The following is a 20,313-nucleotide window of genomic DNA, read 5'->3' as shown; positions in this document are numbered from 1 at the left end:
ATGTTTTTTAATATGTTCAAAGAAGACAATTAGCAGCTTCTGGCCACGTCAAACAAGCAGCTTCATGGCATACTTCCCCGCTATGATCTCGTAAGGAATGGCTTTGTCTATAGCATTTCCGACAATTAGTAACAGAGAGAACTTAAGTCCTTTGGATTTGGGGAAAGGCTGGGGCCGGGCACAGAGAGCTGCAGACAAAAGCGCCCGCTGTAAGGGGCAGTTTTGCTGGCTGCAGTGTTGCTCCTGCATCGCCACCCAAATCAATGCCAGAAACTGGCCCAGCAGCTCCATGAAAACATTAAAAAGCTGAACAAGACTTGTGCTCTTCAAGCGCCCACACCACGGACACCCAGCCGCCCAGGTGTGTTCTGAATTCAGTTTTTTTCCGCAAGGTCGTTTGTAGGTGGGGAACGGGATTTGCCACGCTGCATCCGACGGACTCCCAGCCGGCTCTCTCACGGGGGTCTCCAGGGAAGGCCGTGAACTGGGGTAATGCACACAAGCTACAAGGGGAAGTCGCACTGCCCCGGACGCTCGGTGTGTTTTCCGCGTCACAGTTTTGCTAAGCATTGCGGAGCGCCCAGCTCCAGCCGCGCTGCGTGGGAAGCTCAGCCGGCAATACCCGGTCCCGCAGGCCGGGCCGCTGACAGTGCGGCCCCGTGCGGAGCCCGGAGCGCGCGGAGCGCCGACACGCGGGGCGCGGCCGCGGACTCCATGTCCCGGCAGCCCGCGCGGCGGGGCGCTGCGCGCATGCCCGCCCGGCGCAGCCCCGGCCCGGCGCGCGCCTCCCCCTGGGCCGGGCGGTGCGCGGCGAGCAGCGGGAACACCATGGAGGCCGCTCCGCAACCCCGGCCCGGCGGGGCCGCCGCCGCCCCGCCGCCCCCCCCGGAGCAGGAACGGAAGCTGGAGCAGGAGAAGCTGTCGGGGGTAGTGAAAAGCGCCCACCGGCGGCTGCGCAAGAAATACCGGGAAGGAACCGGGGGGGAGGGGCCCGCCCCGGCCGGGCCGCCCCGCTGCCCTCGCCGGCAGCGGATCGGGGTGTCCCCCGCGGGCGGGGGGCGGCGGGGCGGCCCGGTGCCCGCGGCCGCTGCCGAGGGGGTGTGTCGGGGGAGGCTGGCCGGGAGCAGCTCCGCGCTCGCTTCCTGCTCCTCCCCGGGAGACCGTGGTCGCCGCTGCCGCCGGCTTCCCGCAGCCCCGCCGAAAGCACCCGGTCGGGTCTGCCGGGGTTATGCCGCTTTCTTGGAGCTGCTGGCAGTAGAGCCCTCTTCCTGGCTAAGGAGGGAGCTTCCCGGCCGTATAGCAGTGTTTTCCAAACTGAGGATCTGCAAGCGTGAAGACAGTAGATGGTGAATGCCAAAAGAGATTGAATGGTGATCGGGAAAGGCACACGTCTTTGTGAATTATTTGTGCCTCCTGCCTTTCAGTCGTAGTGCAGTAGTTCAGGCAGAAGCACTAACTGAAGGGGTTGGGGTAAAGCTGTTGTAATTACTCGTCGTCTTTGCAAAATCTACTTTGTCATCAGTATTAATGCCCTTATGCAAGGTTTTTATGGGTGGTATTGGAATGCTTTAAAACCTCCCTGAAATGGTAGCACTGGTTACGGAAAATTCATCCATCCATTCTTTTAGGAAGCCCACAGCTCACCTCCAGAAGAGCACACATGAAATGGGAGCTCTTCCTCTTCTAGGCACAAGTTCTTGCCTCTCCTCTGTGTTTGCATATTACACTTCTGTTAAAGAAACAAGGTCATGCTGCCTTCTGGACTCCCAAAATCTCCCCTGGAGCAAGTTCATGGGATTTGTGCACAAATACTGACCTATCTAGATACTGATCAAAAGTCACTGTTTATTTTGGCCTTGGTGAGGCAAAACTTAAGGGAGGCTCTCCCTTCTTCGCTCAAATGTTGGGAGAATGAACACGGTATATTTGAACATTCAAATCCTGGCAAAGCAGTCCAGCTTTTAGTAGTACACATTTCTGTGTTATTTCAGAGTGCCTGCCTATTAAGACAGACAAGGATTGGTTTAGTTTAACTTTTTTTTTTAAAGTGAGCAATCTCTGTAGCAACTGATTTTTTTTTAGATGAGAGCCTAAATAAGGAGGAAGTTTTTGTAAGCCTACTTCTTACCAAAAAGCAAGTTTGTGCTCAAGGATAACTTGTGTGTAGCTGGTTAAGTGAAAGAGCCAACAGTGTTTTTATTTACTTCCTATGACTAAATCATGCATTAGTGAAAACTTTACCGTGATTTTTCTAGTCACTCCAAAGTAGCAACGTGATATGTCATTTAATTAAGAAAGTTAAAACCAAACAATTCATCACATCCATGCAACAAGAAGTTGCATGCTACCCATTACCCACTCATTACCTACCCATTACCTACTCATCCAGTAGTAGGTGGTCCTTACAAGGACCACCTTACTAGTGCTTAGTAGCCAGTAGTACTTCCTATATTCGGTTCTTTCAGTTTAAGAATTTTACTTTTGGACTATTTTCTACCTACATCTGCCTTTGCTTCTAAAAGAGGACTTGAGAATCTCCTTCTTAAATGCCTTTAATGTCTTTCTGAAATTGTAATACCAGGGATATTGATCTCTGAAAGATCTTTCCTTGGAATTTTTTTTTTCTAATACTTGGTGATGCTGACTGGCAAGTATGTTACCCTGACAAAATTAAAGTTGACAATTTGTTAAATAGAAATAAAAAAAATCAATAAATCATCTGTAATTTTGCTGTACAATTTGAATTATGACTTGAGTATGGAGAAGCAAAGAGCAAAATCCCTTCATCCTTACAGCTTTTTACACTAGGAAAGCCTCTTGACTCCGCAATTGAGTGCTCTCACCTCCATATGAAGCAGAAACATTATTCTATAGTCTTGTATTGTCTTTTTTTCTCATTTCTTTTTCTACTTTGACTCCTCTTATGTTTTACTAGAGTTCTATTAAGCTAGTTTCCATTTTGTTTGAATAAGCAAACACTACTAGAATTGCTGTTGCAAGGACTTCAATGCTTTGTCTGCAGAAGCCAGAGTAGAATCCCATATTAATTTTGTTGGTAGATGAAAAATCATGTTCATTATCCTGAAAGCTATATGATTATTTTGCACAGAGTTGGTATTGTAATATGATCCTAAGTTACTGTCTTCTGTTAGAAGTGTTGAAGGCAAATAGATGCATCCTTGAGACACTGAGATATGTGTTGATAGATTTTATTTGGACTTGATTTTAATAAGCTGATTTCTTAGCTATTTCATTTGCCTTGCTGACAATATCAAGGTTTGTGTTTTAAAGGGTAATTGTAACAGGCAAGCCAGTATATTATGTGAGTTGCTTGTAAGTGCACCATTGTTATAATTTCATTTCATTTTCTGCAATGGTTCCCCTCTTTTTTGAAGATGAGCCAGTAAAAAAGTGACAATATGCTCCAAAACTGCAAGCCAACATGTTTTTGGAAAAGTTGCATACTTGTCAGAAGTGCAAGAGCAATATTTCTTAATTAGGGAAGCACTGCAGCAAATTTTTTGCAGTTACTAGGGAATTACTAAAATAAAGTTTAGTCATCATGTCGTGTAAAGGATTTGATGTTGATTTTTTTTTTCCTGGTGAAAAACTGTAATTCTGGAGATTAATCAAAGCTGAACCTTGATTTATTTTTTAATTTCTGCACTTGCTGAATCGCTTATACTTGTAAATATGGTGGATGGATTTTATATGTAGTTCTGTACTGTGCCTCATGTCATATCATAGCCCCATACCATTCATGACAAGCGTTTACCATCTTGATGCAGCTGAAATGCTTTTAAGTTTGCATTGAAGTGCATTTTTTTGTTTTCTTCAACAATTTTAGTTTTTTTGCTGTGTGACTGGTATTTATCTTTTCTATTGTTTGGATATTACCAGTATGACTTATACTGGGAATATTTGAAAGTTTTTTCTCCTTTTTTATCTCCCTTTTATCCTTCTTTATTTCCTTCTCTTGCCCTCTCCGTTGTTCAGAAGAAAATAAAGGGAAATAAAGGGAAGCATGTTGTTTTAAATGCCATGGCAAATTTGGTATTTTGAAATTGTAGGCTGCTTTTTTTTTTTTTTTTTCCTACTGTGGGTCATGAAGTAGTATTCTATGTGATATTTTGAAATTATTTAATGAAGTTTAGCAAATGGGTGTAGGTTTTAAATTAAAGTGATTGGTTCTTGTCTACACTGAGTGAATGTGTCAACTAAATCAGCCAAGCTTAAGAAGTTGTTTCAGGCTAATTTTAGGTAGTGATAGAGAAAGAGTACCTATATAGTGATTCCTAAAAATAAACATTCATGAGGTTAGCCTATAAACTTTATCATCATAAAGAAAACTTTAAGTGAGAATAACTCTGATCTGTAATACGTTCACTTAGGAGTCTCTCTCATTAATATAAGGCTCATGGGGTTTTTTAGTTTTATTCCTGCACCCTGTTCAGATAGAGTAATTTAATATTAATTATTTTACACACCACAGTAAAATCCAAAAGCTGAAGCTTCTCTCAAGTAGTGAATTACTCACTTATCAGAAATTTCAGGGTGGTTCTGGATGCTTGACACCAGCACTTAGGAAGTACAGAAATTAGGGTTTTTCATGATGTTTGAATTTCTTTTACTATGTGGAGATGGGGAAAAAGCAATGTTTGATTTAGTTGCTTCCTGTTGGTTCTGTTGCTTGGTACCACAGGTGACCCCAAGTTTTACAGAGCTTTCCTCTATGCATCTTTCAGGCACCTGCAGCCATGGGCTGGAGCATGTTTTATGGGTTGCATATATGCATGAATGTTTCATATACATGAATGTTTCATGTAGACTGTGTGTGTCAAGCCTTACAGACAGACCTGTAAAAGCAGATTTAGTGGTTCCTAAGGAACTGCGCAAGACCTACTGAACATCTGCTATGTGATCTATGTTTGTTTGCTTCCTGTTGCTTGTAGTAACCAAATAGGTTTAATTTTTACTGGGATAAAAATCCCTTCCCCTGATACAGAGGCATTCTGTTTTTCTCTCAGTTGTTTATTACCTTTGTAGTCATGCAGAGCTGTATTTATCAAGTAAACATTTTTTCTGTAGCATGACCTGCAGTTATAGATGGTTTTCTGTATAGCCTGAAAGATGATTTACGAGACTACTTTTCCCTTAAAATCTTGTAATAAGTGCAAGTGGAAAAAATTGCTGAGGTATCTGTAAAGGTATTTTATGAAATGTTTTCCTGTGTGTTCACCAAAATAGTTCATTTCTGCTAACATATGCCTACTAAGGCTGTTGAGAGTTGGAGAATCAAACAGAATTGTTGTTTGTCCAGTTACTAGTTACCACATCACAGAAGCTGACAAAAACATTTCAAGGTGGCAGTTTGACTCCTTAAAAGAAATATTTCTTGAAACTTCAAAGAAAAGGAACTTCTTTAAAGTTTTTTTTTTCAGAAAATTAGGGAAAATTTACAGGAACCTGCCTGATGATAATAAGTAACCCAAGTAGGTAAGTGGTTTAGGCATTTAGACAGAAGGGTTGTTCTGAACTCAGTTGTTTCATGGTCCCTTCATCTCATGTTTTTCATGAAAAACCATGAGAGAGCTTAAGTTCTTCCTGATGTGAAACAGGAAACATTTTGAAATGGTGTCATTTTTCACAGGACAGGAAAAACTTTGTCATTGAACTCTGCACAATAGGTTAATAGTTGTTACTCCTTTTTGGTTAAATATAACTAGTTTGCAGTAGAAATAAACCTAAGTTTTCAAGATATTAATTTGTATTTTACCACTTGCATTAATTACCTGGAAGAGGAAGTAATTTTGTAATAATACTGTTGAATTTTCCAGCAGTAGAAGCTAAATTTTATTTAATTAGAATGAAAATTTATTCTAGTTTATGACATGAGCTTTAAGGTATGATTACCCTTACAGTTTGCACACCACAGTTTTGCAGCAAGGCTTTCATCAGAAATCACATAAGATTTATATTTTGGGTGATTTAATTATTGCTATCATTTAGTTAGCCTGTGAATCTGAAAATGTACTGCCTTCAGCATGGGCCTGCACTCCCTGAACAAACAGGTCTGTGTCACCTTCCCTGCTCCTTTGTTGCCCTGGCAGGGAAGATGGTGTTCCTGTTACAGGGTCAATATAACAAAATCTGTACTTATGCATCAGCTAGTTGTAAATTTTGCTCCTGCATTTGCAAAAATTACCAAAATCAGTAGTTTCTGTTGAAATACTCATCTCTGTGTTGGTTGTGTTAAGGTACAGCACGTAGTCCATCCCAGAAAGTCAGGTTTGGGAAAGAGGAGAGGAATGAAGTTTCCAGTAGAGTTGATCCAACACCTGGGGGCAGTAATTGCTTAAACTGTCACATACGTGCTGTTTGTGTGACAGCCATCAGAGATTTACAGCAGATCATAGACAAAAATTATTCTTCAGAGAGATCTAAGCTGATCTAAGCTACTAACCCCAGGAGGTGCTGAAATATCAATCAGTTGGGCCCTCAGAGCCTGTTTCGTGTAAACAGATGGATAGGAAGCTTACCTGAGAGGTCAGATATAGAAATCCACGTTTTGTCAAGTGAATCCTTTCCATGTAAGTTGAAGGGAGGAGCATTGATACTGAGATAGAGAAAATAAGATTCTTGCACTTGAATTTTTAAAAAAATATTTTATTCTGGAATAGTTGCAGTAATTCATAAGAAATGTGAAGCAAATACTAGTCAGACATGAGAAGGAAAATACTAACTCTGATTGCTTGAACTTTGTCCAAGTTGAAGTTCATGTTGTGTATATAGACATGTAAAATTGGAAAACAGACAAGCCAAAAATACCTAGTGTTGTTTGCAAGGAATGCTGAATATGCTTTTAATAAGACAGATGTTCAGTAAGCTTATCTTGTATACAGTGAAAATTATGAATGTCATAATATTTGATGCACAATATCAGTTAGCTTTTGGTTTGCAAGGTCTTGTTTGGTGATGGATGAAGTATTCTGTAGTTAGGTTTGAGATTGTACTGAAAATGACTGTGCTGTTTTTCCAAAGAACACCTGTGGACCTATGGAAAATAGTAATTACAAATCTCTTCTTGTGGGTGCAGATAGTACTTTTATAGCTGTATGTGACAACTGTTGTGTTGCTTGATAAAACTAAATTGTTCAAATCAGTTGTTTTGGGTTTCGTCCCATTCCAAAATGATAAATACTGCCTTTAGCAGAACTGAGCTATATTTCTTCTCTATTACAGAAGATTATGTTTTCTTAAAATACCACTAGACGTAATTTGTTCTGTCAGAAGTTGAAGAAAAACTGCCTAATTATTTTTTTTGTTTATTTTATAAGCATACCTTAAATGAAAGTTCCATTTAATGCTCTAGAAATAAATGACTTTTTAAAATATTTTTTTTTTTTTTAAATGGGATGGAAGAAAGCTGGAGTTTTTTTATTTATTTTTTTTTAATTTTTCTTAATGGCAGACTACTTGGAGAGAAGAATTATGGTGTAGGTTTCTCTCACCAGGAATGGCAAACCTGATCTTCTCATGCTGTTCTGGGAACCTCTGATAAGGACTTGTAAATAAATGCGGGACAAGGAGAGTTCTTACAAATTTTGTATGATTCTTCTCCATTAAAAATGTTCTTGGTTGTTGAAAGTTACAGCTAGCATTTGGTCTCTATTGCTGTTACTCACTATTAAAATTATCTTGTAATTAGGATCATTTAAAAATAACTTCTACGTGCCTGACCTGTTCTCTCTGTGACAGTATTCAGCAACTGCTGATTAGTCTGTGGTTGAGTTCAGGGTTATGACTTGGCTATTCTGTGGACAATATTAATGTGGGTGGAAATTACTTAGAAGGATTCATCTGTTCTAGGTAAGTAGTATTGGCTTTTTGTTACTGTAAAGTCTGTGTTACAAAGAGCATGTTGATCAGTCATTTGTTCAGCGATAGAATTCTAGGAAGCAGTGGGCTTTGACCTTTTTTGTTTTTAAAGGAATAATTAATCTTCAGGGTGAAGATTAGGTTATTTATTTTCTGGGTAATTCTGAATGAAATAGAACAAGCATTAATTAATTTTAGAATAGCATGAGTATAGTGGTTTGAGAGGTGTGTGAAACTCCTGTTATGAGCTAGTTTTGCCTGTCACATTTTTCAGCTGGATGGTGGCACATCTGGCTCCTTGATGGAAATCTCAGGCCTATGAAGATCTCTGAAGGATTGGCACTCAAAAGAGGTTTTAAATTGCATAAAAGGTAATCTGTAAGTGTAGAGTAGAAGTGTTTAGTGCCTTAAACTTTATGTATGGTATGGTCACAAGTACGAAAAGTTTAATACACAAAGTATTAACTTTTAGATGTGTTCAAAGACTCAAGACTTTTTCTATTAGATTAGCCTACTACAAACTGTTGTTTATTTAAAGTGTTGCTGACTGCTCAATAGAAGACTTTATCTATCTTATTTCTCTAGTAACTACTAGTTTTGTCATGAAACCTTCCTGCATATTTTGCTGCCTATTTGTTTACATAGGCAAAAATTTATTGATTCATAAATAAGTGTTTAGAGTATCAAGTTGCCATATTTGCACCTGGATTATAATGTATTGCTTGAAAAATTAGTACACAGTGGATTATAATATACTGATTGAAAAAAACATAAAATTAAAAAATGAATACCTGTGTTCTGGATGTCAGTTTGAAATTGAATGTTACAAGACTTACTGTATCTCAAGGTCTCAACAGATGGGAAGGCCTGTTTACATTTTCAGCTCAGTATTGGAGCATGATTCTGGATTTAAGGTTTCCCATATCTAGTGTGCCTGTTAGTGTCTTCTCAAAGCTTGTTGTGGAGAAAAACCACAGCAAAACAGTGCTCTGCTATGCTACTTGCTCAAAGGAAATTAGATGCCAGACCCTTTGAAAGGCCGTGCACAATGGTGCCAGTACCTTAAGATGACCTATTGTCTGCAGTGGGTTGGAGCTTGTATTCATGAAAGGGCAGAGAAATGGGCATATCAAAATATCATATCAGTAATATCAAAATCAGTACTGACAGTGGGCCAACAGCAGATGCTTAGACAAGAATAAGTGAAAAATGCTGCTGGAGTATCACTGTGTGCTTGCTTACCATTCTGTCTTTTAGTGATACTGTGCCTTAGGAGCTTCTGAGTTAGAAATCTCATCATTCAATATGGAGTTTGTAATGGATTTTCTTCCCATAGTTTGTCGAGCTGCATGAACTTTGTGAACTTCAAGCATACATTTTATGCGGAAATAACTTCTTTTTTTGTCTTCTAAGCTGCTCTTTCTGAATGTCTGATATTGTTGGAGCAGCCAGAAGTTGTTCCCTATTTGCCTTCCCTCTGTCAGTTGTGATCATGTGGAAATTGTCCTCTCCTTGTTTCGTCTACCTTTTTCCTTCCTCCATTTCAGTGTTCCTCATATAAAAGCAAGGCTGCATCTCTCTAGTGCAGACAATTTCTGTATCTTTGTATTGGTAAATGAAAATAAATCAGAAGTGCTCGCAGAGTTTATTTAATATAGGATGTGTGACTGAATTACTCAGTGATGATTTTTTTCACTTTTGTTCTTCATCTCTCTCCTCATTCAATCTGTATCATTCAGTTTTATTTTCTTGTCCTCTCAGAGCCAAGGAGCTGTTACTGCTGTAGGCATCTCCATTGTAACCCAAAGTTCATGTCCCAGTGTGCTGGTAGTCAGGTCTGGGTCTGTTGCTATATATCTCAGTTTAAGATCCCTTATCTGTGGATGCTTTTAACCCTCATCTGACTTCCAGGGAGAGGTGCAAATCTATGCCTTGTTCAGAAGGAAATCAGAGCAGTTGCTGTGAAAGCAGGATTCATTTTTAGAAGGCATCGCTACTTTGCTGTTACTAAGGGTAGGCTAGTTAAGAACATCTGGTCTTTGCATATTTCTTCTTTCCCATCTGTCTTACTTCTTAAGTTTTAAGGAAAGGGGGCATTTGGAAGTACAATAATTGCTTCAGGATAGACCAAATAAAGTGAATAAATAAAAGAACATTAATAAACTTCAGATTTTGTATTTGTGATATTTTCCTTCAGTAAGTGTTCATTCATTTACTTTTCATCTTTCTAATCGACCACGTATTCAAACAAACCTTTAGCAACTGCAATTCATTGAAGCATTTCACAGATGTCTGGAGCATGCAGTAGGATTCAGAGTATTGTGTCAGAGAAACTATGACACTTTATCTAAATTGCACCAGGATTAATTTGCTATTGAGAATCACTTTGAACTTTGCTAGTGCTTTCTGGCTTGGTGCTATATAGGTTCTGCACTTTGACACAAAAAATATGGATTGCTAGGAGTTGTGTTTATTTTGTCCCCTGTGCTGGTAGGCAACTGTTGATGCCATTTTCTGCTCTCTTTTGTCAGTAGGGTATGTTCTGTTCTGTGTGTTTGTTACTGCAGAAGGCTTTCCTGAAAGCTCTGGAAAAATGCCCCACAGGTTTTAGCAGAAGCCCCTGTGGGGACTTGCCTGCAACTTGGGTGTTTGCTTTGGTGGTCAACCTCTGACCTTGCTGATACCATTTCTTATAAAGCATACCTCTCTGAACTTGATTCATTTGGGAAATAATGAGGGATGCCATTCAGTATTATACCCTTTTCTTTTTGTCCAGTGTAATAGCTTTCTTATATATGCTTGTTGAATAGCAAGTAGAACACATAATTTATTGCACAGCTTTCCCATTTTGATAACATTAAATTTTGGCCACTCCCTTCCCTTCCATCTCAACTGCCATCTCAGACAAGGGAGTATAAACACCTAATTTTAAATATGACTCACTTTGATGATTGTACAAGTGTGCTAGATGCTTATTTCTGAAAATTGCTGTGACATCCCTAAACCAAACCTAAGTAGGGAGTAACCTGGATGGTTGATTTAAATCTTTTAAGTATACATCTATACTTGTCCATCAGGGCCAGTCTTTCTGCAAGTGGACGACAAATGAGGTGAGGATTGTTGCTGCTTTGCACAGGAGGGAAAAAATAAAAAGGTTGTCACTGTAAAAAATCCTTGATTTGCTGCTAATTAAGACAAACTATATCAAAGAAATTGCCATAAGAAATCTCGTACTGGTGTGAGAACAGGTTATACTGTAAGCTATTTTCAGGCTTTAACAGACATTAATTGTTAGCTTATGGCTGATATACTTTTAAAATATTTCCTTCTCATATAAAGATGCTACAAGATGGAACCATGTGAAAAGTGTGTTTGTCAGAGTTAAAGCTTAAAATATAGCTGTGTTCTTGAAAAGTTATTTTTAGCTGTATTAGCTTGTAAGTTCAAAATCAGTACATATTTTTTATTCTGCAGATTGACATATATTCTACATATGTGCACACATTTGTGATTGAGAAACACAAAATAAATTCGTGAACACCATACCAGGAAAGTGTTTTTCTTAGGGCAGAAATACCCTTTGAGTAAGGTACACCAAGGGTTTGCATGCTGTATAGGAATTGGGCCTAGCCATGACTAGCATTTATCTTGTTTTTGTTTAGCATAATGTTTTACATTATGTAAAAGCAGGCTAGGAGAAGTGGATACTTAGGAGCAAAGAAGGAAAATCATTGTGTTTAATTACTTTGCAGTGCCAGAACTTAACCTGCAAGACTTCAGCAAGGTGAGCAGCATGGAAATACATCTGTCCCTAGAGATCAGCAGAGGAGTTTGTCTGATATTTCCCTATCATAGCTGGTTTGATTCTTCAGTACTATCCTTAGAAGCTAATTTACTGGGCCTGGCCAGATTAGACAAGCAGTCAATGAGAGTTTGAATTCCTTTTTCAGTATACTCAAAGAAATCTATATTGTGGATTTAACTTTCATGGCTTTTCATGTGACGTCATCTACAGTATTTGCCATGGATGTGAATGCTAGTAGAAACCTTTAAATCTTTCACTTCTAAAATGTTTGTCATGTTAATGCTCATTCACAGAAATCTGAAAGCTAAACTTCCCAGGGACTTTAATTTCACAGAACAAACTGAACAAAATCCATGTACTGATATTTCTAGTTTCTCAAGTGCCTGACAGCCCCTTCCTGTCCCAAAACTTGGAATTTTGTGTTTATGACTAGAGAAAGGAGGGTTTGTTTTTTGTTATGTGCAGGTAAAGTAGTCTCTTGGTGCATTATGCAACTTTTTAACTGGATGGGGATTTTGCTGTGTAGATAATGAGAGACTTTGTATCTGACGCGCAATTTTTTTGTTTTGTTTTGTTTAGTGGGAGACTTTGATAAGATCTGGCGTGAGCACTGTGAGGATGAGGAAACCCTGTGTGAATATGCTGTGGCAATGAAAAACCTTGCAGATAATCACTGGGCAAAAACTTGTGAAGGGGAAGGCCGAATTGAATGGTGTTGCAGGTAAATAATGTATTTGAAACATGCAATTGCATGCTTTTACTTGCAGTTATTTATAATACAAAGCGTAATTAGTTTGTTTTTTTTCTTTTTGCCAATGTTTAACATTTGTCCTATAGCATACTAATTATTTATTGCTTTCTTAAAGAAATACCTTCTTAGTGTTCCAGCTTACTAAGGAAATAGCTTAAGAAGTGGTTTGGTGATTCTATTTTGAAGTATTTTCAACAAACAATTTTTTTCTCAAATACTGAAGCTGTTTGCAAATAAACCTATGAAGTAATTTTCCATGCTTTTGAACCTAAGCTGAATAAATGCAGTGAGTGTAACTTGAGTTTAATTTTCAATGGTTTGGTTTGATTTGTACATATAATAGTGTTTGATCTCTAAATGCAGATCTCTCTCTGGTGCTTAATTTTCAATTCTTAATCTCCTGTGACAGACTTTAGCATTGTGAAACTTGTTTTAAATGTATTTAAAACTCTAAAAATCCTATTAGTCATAAACATCTAGTTTTTGTTGGGCTATCTGAACTGTAAAGTCATGAAATGAGGAGCTAAACTATTTCAGTCCCTGAGGAAAATAAATAGGAAAAAGAGGAGAACTGCTGGTCATTCAGAATTCCTGCATACAGTTGGCATCCAAGACATGCTATGGAATCTGTACAGCAGAATAAAAAAAAAGTGCTCTTGAGATTTAAATGGGAATAGAGTGTATCAATGGTCTTGTGTATCAATGAGTATATCAATGGTGCCATTGGGAAGGGAATGACTTCAGAAAGCCAAAAAGTAATCCTGTGTGCAAGTTCGTAGGTCCTGCAGGTGAGTGTTGCAAAGTGCTGAGCAAAGAATAGAGGTGGTTTTGTTAAATTTAAATTCTCTTGAGCCCATAAAACAAAAAAGACAAGAGGGAATTGACTGTGAAATGGTTGATCTTGGTGGCAGCTTCAGCTCTTCTGTGCCTTCTGGAAATGGAGCAAGTAATAATAACCTGAGGTTTTTTTCCCTAACATAAACCTTAAATATTTTAAAACCATTCCTTTACTTACCAATGTTTTATCCTTTAGCTTAGAAAAAAGCTGTCATAGTGAAGTGTTTCTTTATAGACACTCTTCTTTGTGCTTTGTGTATCTATATCCCAATTAAATGAGAGGTGTCTCGGTTATAAAGACCTAAACCCAAAAATGGACAGTGTTTCAATGCCTTTGTCAGGGATAAATAAAATAGATTTTATTGAGGTTGTAGTAGACTCTCATTTATGCTATTGACCTTGGTGGTGGTGGTGGTTTGATATTGTTGGTTTTGAGTCTTATTTGGCTTTTTTTATTGGTTTTTTTCTTTCGTTTGGGTGTTTGTTTTGTTTTTTGGTGATTGGCATGGCACTGACTTTCACTCCTTTGTGATCCCCAGCAGCTTATTTCTGTGTTACAGGCTTCCTGAGTTGTTAGTTGTTTATTTGTATTTGTGCTACTCATTACTTCTTTGGAAATGCTGATACTTACATTTCTCTTTATTACATTGCACTCCTTTGAATCGTACTGAATTCTAATACAGTGATTTCTTGCAGCATCTTCCTCCCACCCTGCCTTGATTTGGCATCATTCTCAGATCACTTGTAAAGGAACTGAAACTGACTGTTCCACAGTTCGGGTTATCTGTGAAAAAAATAGTTGTACTGGACCTAGGGGAGATGTCATGGAACATTGCTTGATATTTTCTTGCAGTTTGATTGTCAGCTAATATATGAAACGTTTTCAATAGAGCTGTGTGTTCTTTAATTTCAGCTAAGGAGTAATCCCTTAGTTTGTGGCAAGTTTCTGTTACCATATAGGACAGGATAATGTTTCTTCGGACAGTGATGACTTGTTTTATAGGAGGTTTGGGGCTCTCACTTGGTTTCTGTTGTAGATCATGTACAAAGTAAACATTGAAGTAAATGCCCAGTTTGGGCTTTGCAGCCTGAGCTCATATTAGGAAGAGAATCCACCCACTAAGAGACACTAGAATGCTCTGTCTTAGTATAAAGCTTTAGATAAAGCACATAGCTTTCATTTTGCAAAGTCAAGGGATCAGGACTTTTTACAGAAAAGGAGAGTGTACTTGTCAGTTCTCAGATTTTTCTGAGGCCTGGATTGCTATATACCAGAGCATATCAGATTGTTTTTGTGTTCTGCAATTTTTTGTTCTTTCCCAAGGGGCCAAGAGGTGTGCCAGACTGGTGGCAGGTCCCATTGTTGTTACTCCTCCTTTTGCCAGGGTGCAGAACTGCATGCAAGAGAACTGTGAGACTGAAGTGAAAGCTTTTGCTCAGTGCTTATTACTATGTTACCATGACAGCAGGAAGGTAGCTGTTTTGTATTAAGATGAATTTTAGTTTGTGAGTGCAGTGCTGAAAATCGTTTGGAGCCACCAGTGTTTACCTCCTGAAGAAAGGAGAGACTGTTTTGTTTTAATTTGAAGGAAGGTATTTTCAGTGATTGGAAACTGAGAAGTGTTTTTTCCATTAGTTAAAAGGGAAAAAAAAGTACAAAAGACTTTCGTTTTTTGTTCTTTCCTTCATTTTCCTTGTATTCTTCTAGAATCTGATAAAATAAATCTGATAGTATAGAATAACCACTAGAGAAGCGGTGTATACTTCTCAGGATCAAGAATAACAATCTTGTTTTTCTTTCAAAACTCTTTCTAGCTATTTAGTTGAAGACAGTGGAAAAAATCTGACATTAATTCTTAAACCAGATGACATAAAACTTACTGTCTTACTTCTTCATTAGTGTTGATTGAAAGAACATGTATCCAGACTCTAGAAGCTGTAAAAGATGGAAAGCAGTACATGATAGACTGTGCTGGTGGCCATATGCTGAGTTGTATAGGGCCAATTTTGTTTATTGTTTCAGGGAAACATTACAGAACTGTTAAGTGGGGAGAGGTATGGGGGAAGAGGGATTAAAACTTTATCCGCTTTCAGATCCAGGTTTAGGATCCCGAGTGGTGGTGTAAATAGCCTGGGCAACACTCAACTGTTTCTTCCTTGTTTCCTTTATATATATTTAGAAAATGGAATGTGAGTAGAAAGTAGTATTTGCAAATTAACACTTTTGTTTCTCATTTATTTATATTACAACACAAAACTTAAAACAGGTTAAGATGGTGTTTATCCTGAATAATTGTAACTCTTTAATTTTCGCTGGCATAGATAGGCTGGTGTACCTTTGTACGGACAACGAATGCCAGCCTGTTCTGGTTCTAGTTAAAACAGAATAAGCTAGACCAGCAGGTTTGTTTCTTTCTGTTGCTTTTGCCTCAGTGTTCAGACTTGTGTTGACTTGACTGTTTTTTTAAAGAACAAGAAATAAAGTCTGCTTTTCTAATTATCATGACAAAACACTACCTAGACCTGTATTTAAAAAAAAAAAACAAAAAAACAGCAAACTCTTCTGACTGTTTAATGAGCAAAAAAATACAGTTCTGATTAAATAAATGACAGGCGAGTACAGAACTGTTTGGAAACATTTCCAGAGAATAGATGTGAAAAGATTATTTTAAAAATATTTTTAAATATATTTTTAAATTTTTAAATTCTATTTTTAATTTTTTACTGAGAAGGATTTTGGCAAGGTTTATCCCTGTATCCATAACTAATCAATACTTTTATTAGCAGTCTGTTGAAGTGTATTAAATTTGGAAATGAGACCAAAGAGAGAGAACTGTCACTCTGAGAGCAGAATTAAAATTAATACAGTTATAAACTATACTAAACATTATCTACTGTGTTAAATATCAGCTGTACAAATAAAGGCCAGGCAATAATTGATTGTGACAGTCTTTCAAAAAACTATTTGGATTCTGAAGCAGACCATAAACTGAATATGAAGTGGTCATGGGATGCTTTTGCAGAAGAAGCAAGTATCATACTTGAGTGTGTCAAAGAGATTGTCCACGAGATATGTAAAGTACTACTCTGACTTTATTTAGCATTGCTCTTAACCAAAATATCACCTTGGCCACTGCATTTAAAAAATAACAAACAGCTGATCTACTATAAGAAAGATAAAGAAATTATCAAAAACCTTCTGTTTTTTCCACAAAAGCTTTGATGTTCTTTTCTAGAAACCGGAGCTATCTAGTCAAAAGAAGAGAAGGCTAAGTAATCTATTGGAGGATCTTTGAGAGTAACAGATCTCTGCTAGAACTGGAAAGCTGATCCTGTTTAATTGGAAGATTGAATGAATGTTTTCAAGTCTCTTTAATACCGTTTTGCAGGTTTTTTTGTTGAATGCAATTAGTTGAGCAATTCACTGCAAGGAGAATGGAACTGAGGAAGGTGGCAGAAACAGCAGGAGGGGAACCATTTAAAATGGGAAAAGACAGTGTTCAATGTTTACATTTATATGACAGTCTTAATTTTTTGCTATTAAACACATTGTTTGCTGATGATACTAAATTGTGAGGAACTATTAACTCCCTTGAAGGCAGACAGGCTCTCCAGAGAAACCTCAACAAGTTAGAGGGCTGGGCAATCACCAGCTATATGAATTTAGCAAAGACAAGTGCCAGATTCTGTATCTGGGATGGTGTAACCCTGGATGTATGGATGGACTGGGGAATGAAACACTGGAAAGCAGCACGTGGGAAAGGGACCTGTGGGTCCTGGTTGATGGCCAGTTGAATGTGAGCCAGCAGTGCCCTGGCAGCCAGGAGGGCCAGCCCTGTCGTGGGGGGCATCAGGCACAGCATGGCCAGCTGGGCAAGGGAGGGGATTGTCCCGCTCTGCTCTGAGCTGGGGCAGCCTCACCTCCAGTGCTGGGGGCAGTTCTGGGTGCCACAATAAAAGAAAGATACAAAGCTGTGAGAGAGTGTCCAAAGGAGGGCAGCACAGATGGTGAAGGGCTTTGAGGAGAAGCCTTTTGAAGAGTGACTGAGGTCACTTGGTCTGTTCAGCCTGGAGAAGGGAGGGTCTCTGAGGGGAGACCTCATTGCAGGTACAACTTCCTTGTGGAGGGGAAGGGGAAGGGCAGACACTGATCTGTGGTAACCAGTGACAGAACTCAAGGGAATGGCCTGAAGTTGTGTCAGGGGAGGTTTAGGTTGGATATTAGATAAAGGTTCTCCATCCAGAGGGTGGTTGGGCACTGAACAGGCTCCTCAGGGAGATGGGCACAGCACTTGGTTCAAACAAGAGGTGTTTGAACAATACTTTCGTGCATATGGTGTGACTCTTGGGGCTGTTCTCTGCAGGTCCAGGAGTTGGACTTCAGTGACCCTAATGGATCCTTTCCAACTCAGGATACTCTATGACTACTTCGTTCTGACGAGAGCATAATTTGTTTGTTGAACACTAGAGCTAATTAAAGCAATGATCATATGATAACTGCTGACTATTTTCAAGTTCTTGGAATCCTCTGGCAATAAAAGATGTTTCCTTCAGAAACTGGCTTGGGGTGGCCACACCCCAAGAGAAACATATGATTACAGATCTAGTTGCGTTTCTCAAAAGGAAAATGTCTCAAACTCCTAGAATTGAGACCAAATATCAAAAAAAAAGTGGAAAAATGTATTATATACAAGTTTGTCAACTTGAAGTTGAAAAAATACATAATTATGCTGATAAAAAATTCCAGTACTTTACACTGAGAAACCTGGTGTTCTTACCTATGCTGAACACTATTTCCTTAACTTGAAGCTGGATTGTTGCACATGACAACCACAAAATATTTTTAGTCCAAGGGAAACTTGACTGCTCTTCTAGGTATGATTAATGTATACAAGCACAATTGAGACTCCTCCCCTCCCTTCACTTTGGAGGTTGGGAGGTAGATGGCTTTAACGTGCAGAAGCATTTGCAATTTTATTTTTTTTCAAGCTAGCAGCTCTGAGAGTAGCCATTTATGAACTTGTTCCTCAGTGCGTGGAAGAGGAGATATGTTTTGCAGCAGAAACCATGATGAGAAGTCCAGACATTCCTTCAGCTCTGAAGGGAAGTTTGCTATTTCTCTGTACCTTCACTGAAAGCCATCTTCAGTATTAGCTTTTGGTTAGTAAATGTTCTAAGGAACATAAATCAAGCTCACCTTTTCCTCATGATAATGCAGAAAGAAAGAGTCAGTCAATAAAATTGGGTGCTTAAAATCCTCAAGTATTGATTACAGCTATCAGAAACTGCTTTTCGCTATGATAAAAGCTGACCACACCAGCTTTAATTTAGTTATTTGTTATTACTTGAGCAGAAGAATTAATTAAGGATTCTGTTATGTTTTTTAAATTTCATATGGTGTTTCTTGGCAATGTCCCCCTCTTTTTTTTTCATTTTATATTCTACTGAAAGTCATGGATTCAGTATTTCTTTTTGAAAACAAAGCTTCTCTTTTATTGCTGGTGAGTATTAACAAAATCATATGTATTCATATTGTCTTTTCCTGAGACTTCTTTTATGTGTTCAGCCCAAGTGGCAGACAGAGCAGGGGAGTCAACTGGAACAGGTTATTTACTGTTTGAGATTTGAAATACGGAAGATGAGTTTCACTGAGGAAACACAAAGATTTGATTTTTTGATTTTTTTGTTAAAGCAAAGACATGAACTGCACACTTCACCCAGAAACCTAACCTGTCTCCTCATCTAGGAACTGAAACAGTTTAGACCTGAAATATTTATTTCACAGTTTGTGTGAACTGTAGCAAGTGTTAGCTCAGGTAGTATTTACATTGCACAATTCTTCACAAGCAAGTATGTTAATTGTAGAGCTAATATTGTGTCATCAAACTGAATGTTTGTCAGTTAAAAATGGAGCTGTGTCAGTTTTTAGAATTATAAAACAGATTGCTTAATTTTCACTTTGTAGGTAATTGAGATGCTCTGTTCCTTACTTGCGACCATTGTTTTGTAGAGTCTTATATAACTGCATACTCAAAACCAGAGTGATCTATGATGGATTTTAATGGCTGTGAAGTTAAACCTCTGGCTACATCACCAAGTTACCACGAGGTAAACTACAGAGTGCATTATCTCTGCTAACTGCCAGTGCAGTGAGTGTCCATGTGCTCACTGTTAACCCACAGGAGGTGTGGGGGTCACTTCTACAGGGGAAGTACATAGACAACTCCTCTGAGAGCTCAGGAGCCAAAAGGGCAACATGTAGTAATCATGCCAGAATGACTGTGATGTCAGAAAAGTGTAAAGCGAAGATGACCCTCAGTGACTATGAAGTGCAGTATGATCTGAGGTTTTTTTGTTTGGATTGGATGGATTTGGCTGGGGTTTTTTGGTATCCCGTGGTACTGAACCAGTAGGCAGAGCCTGGGATCTGAATGTGAAGAATTTTATCCATTCTTGGGCTTTTCTGTGGCGCTGGCCAGGTGTCCACCAGGAAAAATGCAGAAGTAGATGGTTCTCTTTGTGGTTGACTTTGATAGTGTCTTATATGCAAATGAGGAAGGTCTGTTATGAAGAATATAGAATTAGGAGAACTTACTTGACATGATAGGGGTAGAAAGATAGAAAAAACACTCGCATCAATACCAAGAATGAGGAAGAAATGGCTTCTCAGTGACAAGAAGAATTTGTACTTTACAAGTAGGTGGTTCTCCTGTGCTCATTAAGTGTTAAGCTGGGTAGCATACCAGCTTCTAGGGAATTAAAAGGTTGATAACATGAATAGTTGAGAAGAACAAGAGCACATTCTTCCAAGACTGAGAATTCTCTAGCATCTTACATGTCAATGCAACACTACTTAAGCTGCCGTTGATTTTGGATGTTTTAAGACATGTAATGAGAAAAAAAGACTTAGAATAAAAATAAAGAGACTGCAGGGTGATAACAAAGTGGTGCAGTAGCTGATAAATGGACAAAAACAGTTTTTCTTTCCAAGTTTCATTTCTTTGACTAATTGATACACAGAACTAAATAGTTCTAAATTGAT

At 38.6% G+C, this 20,313-nt stretch overlaps 1 protein-coding gene across 2 annotated transcripts in view; it reads left to right on the top strand.

Annotated features, from left to right (window-relative positions):
* Positions 1–792: 792 nt before the first annotated feature.
* The window catches only part of SAMTOR (S-adenosylmethionine sensor upstream of mTORC1), a 33,095-nt gene continuing 13,574 nt past the window's right edge, over positions 793–20,313 (top strand). The window contains exons 1-2 of one of the 2 annotated variants that reach the window (XM_005519267.3): positions 793–973; positions 12,263–12,404. In XM_005519267.3, the coding sequence (XP_005519324.2) occupies positions 829–973; positions 12,263–12,404 (287 nt within the window). In that variant the 5' untranslated portion in view covers positions 793–828. Of the gene's footprint in view, positions 974–11,602; positions 11,663–12,262; positions 12,405–20,313 lie in introns of those variants that run through there. The other variant, XM_088055795.1, reaches the window with a different exon arrangement.

The sequence above is a fragment of the Pseudopodoces humilis genome, chromosome 5 (assembly GCF_049639895.1).
Source record: "Pseudopodoces humilis isolate 2021_Gansu_Grassland_sample_001 chromosome 5, ASM4963989v1, whole genome shotgun sequence".
Taxonomy (NCBI): domain Eukaryota; kingdom Metazoa; phylum Chordata; class Aves; order Passeriformes; family Paridae; genus Pseudopodoces; species Pseudopodoces humilis.
The sequence above is the reverse complement of the archived record's forward strand: the minus strand, read 5'-3'. Positions and strand labels throughout refer to the sequence as shown.